Source organism: Capsicum annuum, chromosome 12 (genome assembly GCF_002878395.1).
Source record: "Capsicum annuum cultivar UCD-10X-F1 chromosome 12, UCD10Xv1.1, whole genome shotgun sequence".
NCBI lineage: Eukaryota > Viridiplantae > Streptophyta > Magnoliopsida > Solanales > Solanaceae > Capsicum > Capsicum annuum.
The window spans coordinates 176,069,697-176,081,376 of record NC_061122.1 but is presented as its reverse complement, the minus strand read 5'-3'; the positions used below and the strand labels follow the sequence as shown (position 1 = coordinate 176,081,376).

Genomic DNA, 11,680 nt, shown 5'->3' with positions numbered 1-11,680 from the left:
CATGAATTAGACGCAATGGTTCAAATGGAATATATATGTCATTTAAATATGAAAATAAGTCTAGGGGTAATAGGACCTCCGCAAAGTTCAGTATGCGTAATTATAAATTTAGGAAAAGTACAGGTATTTTTCAAACTATTATCGCTTAATAAAATTAACAAAACATTGCTATATATCTGTTGTAAATATATACCATATATAGCGAATGTCTACTTTATCATATATAGTGAATGTCTATTTATGAAAAAAGTTAGAAACCCCAAGGTTAGTTTTTTCCTATAAATAAAGGGATTTTCCTTCATTGTAATTCACTCATCAAGAATCCTCATGAGAAATAAAGAAGTCTCTTCTCTTCTTTCTTCTTGTATTTACTTTATATTTCATAACACGTTATCAACACGAGACTCTGCCAAATAAGGTGATTATAAATCTAAAGTTAATTTCAAGGTTAGTTATTCCTTATATTATTTGTCTTTTGCTACTAATGATATAATTATTGTTGGATTTAAGGAAAAATAATTGGTTTAGAACCACTTATGCTTTCAATATGTTCATAAACGAAGTTGTTAAAAGATATGATGATGAATTTAAGTCTCGCTTATTAAGAGGGTAAGACATTGAGTTAAAAGTTTCAATGCACCATGATGATAAAATATTGGGTTCAATTCCCACCGATTTATGCCTAAGATGTCTTTATATGGATAAGACGTTGAGTTTGAATATCAATGCACCATATTAATGATATCATGATGGCTAAGTCAAAAATAATATGTATTTGATAAAAAGTCATGAAACTTGTCCGTTGAATATACTCTATTCCATGAAGTGAATGTGGTAGCAATATATGATAAGTCTGAAAGATGACAATTTGCTCCATTCTTAAAGTGGATGTGGTAGCAAACAATTTTATCCATTCTTGAAGTGAATATGGTAGCAATATATGATATCTTTGAATGATATATATGTCTCGGTGTGTTCCTGAAGCAATATCATGAAAGAGGTTAGAAGCTATCAGAATTTGGTAGGCTTAAGGCACGATTATATTTCATTCCTGGGGGATGAGAAGTTTATTAATGCAAACGTGCACCTGATTGTGATGATATCACAACTCACCTCTGAAAAAGGCTGAATAATTGAGAAGAGTTATTTTGAAATTTATTCATGTAATAGTATATTTGAAATTTACTAAAGTAAAAGGTACATGCCATGGTAAACTTAGAGTTTTTTAGAAAAAAAGTTCATCAAATTGACATGAACGATTGCGACATCTTAAAGATGTGCATACTGAGTATTTAACATATATTGAAGATTAGAAAATTTTTCATTACTTTTAATGTTGCTTGTTCTCATGATAAGTTGGTTGGACCAACTAATGTTGGGATTGGATCCCTTAAAATCTAAAAATTATAAAAGGTGAATATGGGTCCGTTCACCTGTCATGTGATATGTAAGATGATCACATGTACATGTATTATCAACCTGCAGTTTGATATTCATAGAGTTACTTACTCAATAAAATTAAGTTAAGAGCATAATTTTTAGATTATGTAATCAAGACAATTCATCTTGATAATGCAAATTAAGTTGGTGTTAAATGCCTTCAATAAATAGTTGAATCATTGCTTATGAGAACAAAACCACATGTGTTGGTCTGAAGTATTATATATTGCATATAATAACACTTGTTTGCATTAGATAAAAAATTATGATAAATACTTTCCTCTCAATTGGTTCAAGGTCAAGAATCAATTATTCTATCTAGTAGTTTTGATGTGTGGTATTTGATAAATAAATATACCATAATTCATAAAGATGGATTCCTCAAAGAAGATGGAGGATATATGTTAGTTTTCCTAACATAAGAGGGAGATTATAAGCAGCTATGAAATATGTTAGGAATTATCATCATTCAAAAGATAATTCAAGTCAAATACTAAAAGCATCTCATATTAAGCTGCAATTGCTCCTATTTTATATCCTTAAAGGTAGGGGTGTGCAAAAATCGAACCGACCGATAAACCGAACCGATAAAAATGTTATTGGTTTATTGTAATTGGGTTATTGGGTTAACTGTTTCTTAATGGTTTTATAAAAAAAAAATTATTGGGTTATTGGTTCGGTTCGATTTTTTCTTATTGGGTTATTGGGTAAACCGATAATCTAATAAGAATATATATATGACTTATTATATATTTCTCTTTAATTTCTACAAATTAACAAACATATTATTTCAATTATACAAACTCTTGATTTCTCCTAACAACATTTAGTTCAAACTTAAAGATTCTTGTAAATTAAAACACATCATATAGGATTGTTGGTTTCAACTAAGATTCATTTTTTTTTTCTACATGTTAGTTACTACTATTTTTATTTTATTAGTATTTTCTTATCGGTTAAACCAAAAACCAAACCGTTAAGGAATAAAAATCGATAAACCGAAAATTGATTAAAAAATATCTTATTGGTTTGATTATTGGTTTAGCATATTTAAAAACCAAAAATCAATAAACCGAACTGATAGTATATAAAACCGAACCGAATCAACCGATGCACACCCCTACTTAAAGGACAAAGTCTATTCATGCATGAAGCGTGGCAGTTGGGCTGCACATCGATTGGTTCGGTTCGATTTTGAAAATTATTGGTTTTACATATTCATTATCGGTTTGCATGTATGCTAAACCATTAAATAGCCATTAAGATATCGGTTAATTTATTATTGATTTATCGATTTTTCATTGTTATCGATTCAGTTATCGGGTTAACCGTTAACATTAAACATATCTAATTTGAAGTCTAAATCTAATAAGCTACTGCTATGCACAAAGTCCCTAGCACAAAGCCACAAATAAAATACAAAACATTACAACTCTAAAGTCACAAATTAATTTAAAACTGCTAGCACAAACAGAATAGAAAAATACAAAGTTAAAGTCACATGCTCACAAAAGTTGAAAATTAAGTTCAAATTCCAAAGTCCAAACATAGTAATAATACTAATTACTACTCAAGTTTGAGCTCGATACTGCATCCTCTCCAAACAACGATTAACATGATTCCTCAAGCACATAGTCCTAATATGTCGTGGATGGTAATTATAAACATTACCACAATGAATACACTTTACTTTGCACCCTCCATCATCATCTTCTTCAAGATTTTGATAGTGATTCCAAATAGGTGATCGAACTTTAGGACCACGATGTTGAGACATGATGAACTTAATTAATAGAGAAACAAAGATATTAGAAATACCCCAAACAACTTTAACTATATAAGATAAAATAAAAGGAAAAACCCAAAACCCAAATACTATCTCCTACCCCCAAACTCTCCCCTAAAACAGAAAAAATAGAAAGTCTCAACTAGTACCCCTATATCCTATGTTCCAGTTAAGTTGGTTTTGATTTACTCAATAGAAAATCATTTTCTGTATAGTCATGTGGGACTTCAAATGTTTGTTTTGTGTTGAGATGAGTTAAAATACACAAATTAAATATTGACCCATAGTTTATCTCTTCCTATTATGACCAAATTTTGTAGACATAGTTCCTTCAATTAGTGCAAAAGGAACTTAGTTACTGCTCAGACATGTTACTTCACGTAGATACGATAGCTTACGATACTGAAAGAAAAATACTTCAATAGATATAGCGGGAGCTTAATGCATCAGGCTGCCTAAACTTTAATGGAACAAGCTGAACTAAATATTGGCTCATAGTTTAACCAGTCAAATTATATTCTGCCCAAATTTTGTAAATGTAGTTCCTTCTGTAGGTGCAAAGGAATTAGCTTAAGGCTTCAGCTTAGATATGTTTTACTACACGTAGTTATGGAATTATGGATTACAATTATTTTTGGAAATACTATAATGGGCATGGTCTCTATGGATAGTTGTCTTTAGATTACCTAGTTGTGCATAGAAAATAAACTAATCTAATGTACCGTATATTGTATTGTTTTTTCAAATTGGCTTGTAGGCAGTGTTTCTTCTCACATTCACAGCAGCTATTGATACATTGAGACCTTCAAAATGGCTTGATGGTTCCAATGAACCCAAAAAGAAAAAACCAAAAGTTTCAACTAGTACCCCTATATTTTATGTTCCAGTTGAGCTGGTTTTGATTTACTTAACAGAAAATCATTTTATGTATAGTCATGTGGGTCGTGGGAGCCAATGATATATGCCTCAATAGAAAATTAGACATGCCTTCAACATACATACATATATTCAACATACTGCAAACAGAAAATTAGTGTACAAAACATACTGCAAATTTCAGAAACCAGTGCAAATCTATGAAAACAGAAAATTAGTGCAAATCACTGCAAGCAGAAAATTAGTGTACAACCAAAAACTGCAAATCAGTGTACATACATACTGCAAATTCCAAAAACAAGTGCAAATCCATGAAAACAGAAAATTATTACAAATCACTGCAAACAGAAAAACAGTGTACAAAATAGAAACTGCAAAATAGTGTACATACATACTACAAATTCCAGAAACCAGTGCAAATCACTGAAAATAAAAAATCTGTGCAAATCACTGAAAATAAAAAATCAGTGCACAAAACTGCAAAAAATTCAGAAACCATACATTCAATGACCAGTGTGCAAATTCCATAAGCTAGAAACCAAATGCAACATTCTTTTCTTACCTTACTTTGTTCAAGTTGTTATATGTCATCAATGCTAGGTTCTTTTTCAACTTTGGCCAAATCTAAATAAATTAAAAGAACAAGTCAAGAATCAAGCAACAAAAATATTAAATAAATAATTCACCAAATACAAGATTTTTTTTTAACTTTGTTCAAGTTACTCAAGAGAATCTAAATCCTCCTCGATACTTATAGATTGGGATTCACTTCGAAGCCAATCCTGTAGACACACTAGAGCTTCTACCAATTTAGAAGTTAATGAACTCCTAAATGAATCAAGAACACGCCCCCCGATACTAAAAGCACATTCTGATGCTACACTAGAAATAGGAATAACTAAAATATCTCGAGCCATCTCAGAAAGAAAGGAAAATCTAGCCGAGTTATACTTCCACCAAAGCAATACATTAAAATCGAACGTTCCAACTTCAATATCTTGGTGTTTTTTTAGGAGTATTCTATATTTTCATATGCAGGAATTGAAGATGAAGTAGATTAGCAGAAGACATCTAAGAATGAAATCAAGCAAACAAAAATTCTTACCTGTTGAGTGTTGACCACTTGACTGTTGAGAGAGACTGAGAGAGACTGAGGTGGTCTTTGAGCCGATGAGCGTGAGTGAGGTAAACTACAGACAAATCGTAATTCATAAATGTGAAAATTAAAAAAAATCACAGCGTGAGCGTCTGATTGAGGCAGACCGCAGTAAGAATTCACAAAAAAAACTTCTAACAGTCTTACCTCCGTAGTAATATAGCAGCTTGTTATATACAGATGGGACTTAGTGAATATCCTAGGGCAATCCACGAGTGTAATTTAGTTCTTGAATGACATTCCAGTAGACTGTAGATTTGATTTCAGTGCCTAAATACGTTGAGCCACCTTTTGCTTCAAAGAAGGCTCTAGAGAAGAAAACCAAGAAAGTTGAGGAGAAGATGGTTGATGGGAAGGCGGAACTTCTAAGAATATGAAATGAAATGAAACCCTAACTACTCCCTAGGTCTCTAAGTAGTAACTAGTAAGTAGTAAGTACGGGTTTGGGGCCATTTGGGAAGTGGGCCTTTAGAGTTTTGGGCCAGTTTTGGTGAATTGGGCATTGTGAATAATGGGTATGCTACCAGTAATGGATATAATGTGCATTCTTTATCGGGTTATCGGGTGGCCTGATAAAAAAAATAAGAAAAACCGAGGCCCGAACCGATAACCCATTAGTTGGAAATGTTAAACCGACACCCAACCCGATAGTGAAAAAAACCAAACCATTAACCCGATAAAGTAATTATCGGTTTGGGTTAATGATTTGAACCAAAATTTGCACAGCCCTACGTGGTAGACCAATCAGTTCCAAATAAAATAATTCTAGAAAAGTATAATGAGCAAATAATCATAATAAGAAGGCAATGTGCTCTTGAAGATCCTACGACATAACACTTCATGAAACCTTATGAGAGGTTCAGGTATCTAAAAATAATGAAGTGATGAGATCTCAAAATGTTATGTCACGCTATGAACCAATACAAAATGATATATCATCAGTATCTTTGATACAATATTGACGCAATATTGTAAAAGATTACGAGGATCCAAATTCTACGTTTATTTTAAGCATGCTGGCGTAGAAATATTTATCAAGGGACATGAAAGAATGCATCTTGGTAAGCATAAAACTTATTTGATTTGCAGTACAGATACTTAAAGATGTCGCACATGATATGCTGAATATTATCACTTGACAAAATTTATATGAAATTTTATAGGGATTCAAAATGTTTGAAACATATAAAATTTTCTAGGAAACTTATTTATAATCCTTATATTGTATAACCTTACAGCTTGAAAATTATTGGAACTCTTGGAGAATTTTCAAAAGCAATAGATTATTTGCTGAAGTGAGAACTATACCAAATTAGATTGATTATGGAGTACCATATCATAGTGCAATTGATGTACTAATGTATCTTACAAATACTGTAAGGCCTGATATAGTCTTTTCAATTAATTTGTTAGCAAGGTATATTTCTTTTGTTAGCAAGGTATATTTCTTCTCCTACTAGGAGACATCAAAATGGGATAAAGGACATGAGTTTATTTTATTCTAAAAATTACAGTCCCGATCTTGTTGGCTATGCGAATATTGGGTACTTATTTGATCCGCATAAAGCTCGGTTTCAAATAAACTATGTGTTCATATGTGGGGGTACTACTATATCTTGGAGATATACAAAGCAGTCTATCGTAACTACTTCATCAAACCATGCTGAGATAATAATTATCCATGAAGCAAGCCAAGAATGTGTATGGTTAAGGTCCATGATACATCTCATTCGAGAAAAATGTGGTTTGAAATGTGACAATGCGCCTTTAATTTTATATGAAGATAATGCATCATGCATAGCATAGCACAACTTAAGGGAGGATTCATAAAAGGAGACAAAACAAAGCACATTTCTCCAAAACTTTTCTGTACACATGAGTTACAAAAGAATGGTGACATTAATGTGCAACAGATTCTTTCGAGTGATAATGTGACTGATTTATTTACTAAGTCTCTTTCAACTTCAACTTTAAAAAAGATGGTGCACAAGATCGGGATGTAAAGGTTCAAGAATGATTTGATTAGGGGGAGTTAATATGCATTGCACTTTTTTTTCCTTACAACGTTTTGTCCTACTGGATTTTCCTTGTAAATTTTTAATGAGACAGCCTATATGCGTGTTGTTAAAGATGTGCACTCTTTTTTCTTCACTAGATTTTTTTTCCATTGAGTTTTTTCTAGTAAGGTTTTAACGGGGCACATTATCTATCGATCAGACATTTAAGGGAGAGTGTTATAAATATATTATTATATATAGTGAATGTGTATTTTATCATATATATATATATATATAATGAATGTTTATTTATAAAAAAGTTAGAAATTCAAGATTAACTTTTTTTCTATAAATAAAGAATTTTCTTCATTGTAAATCAATCTCATAAATAAAGGAGTGGGTCTCTTATCTCTATTCTTCTTGTATTCACTTTTACCGTATCTAATTAATGAGCCTAATTTACTATTTATGAATTTCTTTCGGCGAAAATTTAAAATTTCACTTGGTAATTGCCAAAATGGCAAAATCTACCCGAATTGATTCGTGCACATCCTCAGTGGTGTTAAAGGTTTTGGGTTTCACGTAAAATACCAAATAACTATGTAGGCCAAAGGGGCAAATGTGTAATATTGTAGAAGAGAACCCTACAAAACTTGTCGCTTCATGTTTGGTTTGGTGATATAGATTTTCCTCGCGGTCTGCGTGTGAAGTTGGAAACCCTCTCGGTAGATTTCTCAATGCTCAAAATCTGATAGCTGTTCAATTTTAACTCGTATCGTAGATTCATAGGGCTTCCTTTCTGGATCTCATCTGATTACTTGTTTTTCCAATTATTGGAAAATCGGAATGTTATTGCTTTTATCTGAATTGGTTTTCGTTTCTACTCTGTTGGTTTGTACGTCCGTCGACATTTTTTGTTTTGACATTGCAATAGTAGCACCCTTTGTACAGGAAGTTTGTTTTAACTAGAGACTTGTGTCTATGTAGTATTAGATTGAAGGATCTGAATAGAGGCAGAATAGAGGTAGAAGATCCATATTGTGACCGAGACCCAAATTTGATGATGCTTAGTTGATTGATTGATATTATCCATGGGACTTCCATATGAGTATTTTCACTTTTCTGTGACATTTTTGGCGTTCAAAAGATACCCTCCACTATATCTTGACGTGCATGATATGCTGTGACAAAGGGGTAACACAAGTTGAATAACTTCAAATTAAGGTAAAAGCTAACTTGGATTAGTAGCTTATAGAAAATATAAATTATGGTAATATCAGAAGAAGCATTTCATCTTGTTATATATCTTTCTTCATTTATGGTCATAGGATGACGATGAATCACTTTCGTTATATGATTAAGAATTATTAAGTACACCGGGAGCTCATGGTATCAATTCCTGCTTTAGCGTTAAGTATCCAAGGAAGCTGATTTATATGTAACAGAAAAACAGAGAAATCAGCAACAGTGATTCTCCAAATCAGTATCTTCACAGTAATGTGCATCACTTGTTCACCCAATCAGTAAATTGTTCATCGAGGATTTAAGTTCTGTAAGATAACATCAGGATGTCCTCCGATCTAGCTTTGGGAACTTAGTGTGCTAGTAAGAAGTTAGAATAGGTGAATTAGAAGAGTAGGAAGCCAAGCCACTAAATCAGTGTGCTGGTTGGAAGCCAAAACTGAGGAGTTGAAAGAGTTGGAAGACAACAACATATTTTGCTTGAAGATGCTGGAGCAGAAATATTTAGATATGGTTAATCTGATTTTTTCTTTGGGATCAATACAAAACCTTCCATTGTAAGATGATGAAACTTGATATTATTTCTCATTTCACCATCTTGGTTAATTAATCAGGCAGCATTAAGCCGTAGCGTCACTCTCATGCAGCACAGATTTTCCATTATGCATAAAACTACAGAGTGATGCATCAAAAAGATAGGAAAACAAGGTGGTTGCAGAGTTTAAAGGGTCATCGGAGGGTTGTAGTATAGGGTTCTGTCTTAGCCTCTTAGAAAACTTGATAACTTGATTTATTAGATTTGGACTAATGAGTTGTGCTGGTAAAACTTGGATGTATATTGATGTTCAATGACATATTTTAAAGTAAAAGGTTGACTCCCACAAACTTTGTTCAATAGCTCCAGAAGTACTTAGTGCTAGTACCTTAAAATTCAAATATATTCTGGAAAATATGTTCTTCTTATGGAACTCTTTACAATATGAATATAACTAGATGTTATGCGTTACAAATTAAATTTTCTTTTGTCTCTGATCATTTCCATAATATTTATACGTCATACAATTCATTGTGGCAACACTGGCAGATGGATGTTTTTCTATCTAAAATTCATTTATCTATGTTATATTAGCTTCATGCTGCTTATTTCTGTACCATGGAAGATTCAAATACGCTATCAGGATATTGCAATATCAATGATCGTTCTGATATGGAATTTAGACATTTGTGTCTTCTTCTCCCGCTTCATGTGCATCCGTCACTCTACTGCCCATACTCAAACTAATTGGTCTTCCCTAATTGAACATACATTCAAGTTCAAAATTGAAGTTGTATCTTGTGATTCTGATATCATTCTTTCGTACATTATTGTGAATGTTCAGAAGTTATGGGAAAGGACTCCAAGTCTAAGGATTCTGGAAGCAAGGGAAAGGGTAAACAGGCTGCTGGTGGAAGCGAGGATGTTGCTTCAAAAGGAAAAGGAAAAGCTGGGAAAGGAGATGGCCTTGGAACCTGCACATACGTTAAAGGTCTCTTCTTCCTAAGTAGCCCAAAGGTCATCTTGTTGTGTTTTAGATGTTATGATTTGGTAACATTTATATTTAACCTTTCAGCAAGGCATGTGTTATGTGAGAAGCAGTCGAAGATTAATGAAGCATATAAAAAACTACAGGAAGGCTGGCTGGACAATGGAGATAAAGTTCCACCAGCTGAGTTTTCCAAGGTAGATTAAACAGTGTCTGTCTATTTCCATCTTTGTATTTCCATGGTGATTATGATGCTGAGAAAATACAATGATGTGGAAGGAAGTTGAAAGGGGAGGATCTTTTCCTAGTTTAACAGCCGTCATTCAGTTGATCTGATATCTAAAGAAAGAGCAAGCTTGTTTCCTTCTAATTCTATAAAATGTAGAACGTAATTTCACACGATTTTATAGGCAACAACCAACGATCCTTTGAAATTTCTCTCTTTTTCTCTTCATTTAGCTTGTAATTAAGGCATAAGCTTAGTTGATTGATTGACTGCAGGTAGCTGCAGCTTACTCGGAATGCCCCTCAGGAAAGAAAGGAGGAGACCTGGGATGGTTTCCACGTGGCAAGATGGCAGGCCCGTTTCAGGAAGTCGCCTTCAATACCCCTGTTGGAGCTACCAGTGCACCCTTTAAATCAACGTACAATTCTAGCTTTTTAGTTCTTTTTTTTTTTTTACAGAAAATGATAGTGGTGTTTGAGTAGCTTGTGTGCCCCTCCAACTATTTCACCAGATACTTGCTATCTCATACCATAGTAAGTATCGGGTAACCCCACCCAGGAGAAAAAATCACCCAGCATTATTTGTCTGTGAAGCTTTTCTTTCTTGAGCAAATTGGTTGACATCTTGATGCTCAAAAGCATTGACTTCGTTTTATAACTCTTATCTTCTTTTCTCTTAAACTGCAGACATGGATACCATTTCATTTTATGTGAAGGGAGGAAGAACTGAGATCTCTGAGCATCTACGTGGTAGTGGCAGTTGTAGCAGAGAACTGGTTATTTGGTCATCTGATACTGCTGTGACTGTGCTCTGGTTAAGTTGATAAAATTTTACTGGTGTGTGGATTGCAAGTGTAATGCTAAACTGGTAAACATACCAAAATGATTGTATCAAAGTATCTTGTTGGCTCATGTGTGTTAATAATGGTTATTTTGAAGTCTATGATCTCATCCTCATTGAGCTAGCACATTGTGAGAATTAATTACAAAGGGTGAATTGTTTGTAGCGCTTGATTGATCAAATCTATTATATTCGAAAAGTCACTATTGCTGAGGTACTCTTTTCTTTCGTTTATACACGTGTCATTGTAGAGTGACCAAAATTTTGTGAAAAGCTTTGGGTTGTATACCTTGTTTTTTTGTAAGCTCCAGCAACCCGTTTTACCTCAACAAAGGTATACACTGATTTTCTGGTTTCACTTTCTTGAGTCCGAACTGATTCTACGGCAAGATTACAGTTTTGGCACCTCAGTTATGGTTAAATTTTGATTTAATTCTTGAATATTCAATTAAACAAATTTGGTCTTACGTGAATCGTTAGCTCCAGAAATGGGATTTTTAATGTGCGAAATTTGGATTTTGTCGGGCTTTGTTGCGGATATCGGATACGTGGAAAATTAAAAAGAAAAATAAAGAGGTCATTTATATTCTTGTT

The 11,680-nt window shown here is 33.2% G+C and overlaps 1 protein-coding gene across 4 annotated transcripts; it reads left to right on the top strand.

Moving 5' to 3' along the window:
* Positions 1-7,741: 7,741 nt before the first annotated feature.
* On the top strand, positions 7,742-11,188 carry LOC107851086 (peptidyl-prolyl cis-trans isomerase NIMA-interacting 4). 4 transcript variants are annotated; one of them, XM_016695995.2, is made up of 5 exons: positions 7,742-7,980; positions 9,877-10,023; positions 10,108-10,217; positions 10,522-10,664; positions 10,933-11,188. In XM_016695995.2, exons 2-5 carry the CDS (start codon positions 9,882-9,884, stop codon positions 10,973-10,975), a joined length of 438 nt encoding a protein of 145 aa, XP_016551481.1. In that variant the 5' UTR covers positions 7,742-7,980; positions 9,877-9,881; the 3' UTR covers positions 10,976-11,188. The 4 variants fall into 4 exon arrangements, with proteins under 4 accessions (XP_016551481.1, XP_016551482.1, XP_047257027.1 ...); XM_016695996.2 differs by having other exon boundaries at positions 7,804-7,980; positions 9,880-10,023; XM_047401071.1 differs by having other exon boundaries at positions 7,875-8,479; positions 9,880-10,023.
* The last annotated feature ends 492 nt before the right edge of the window (positions 11,189-11,680 follow it).

Coding starts and splice junctions, on each gene's coding strand:
- LOC107851086 (XM_016695995.2), top strand. CDS start 9,882: ATGGGAAAGGACTCCAAGTCTAAGGATTCTGGAAGCAAGGGAAAGGGT. Junction 10,024..10,107: donor AACCTGCACATACGTTAAAG/GTCTCTTCTTCC, acceptor TTAACCTTTCAG/CAAGGCATGTGTTATGTGAG. Junction 10,218..10,521: donor CACCAGCTGAGTTTTCCAAG/GTAGATTAAACA, acceptor GATTGACTGCAG/GTAGCTGCAGCTTACTCGGA.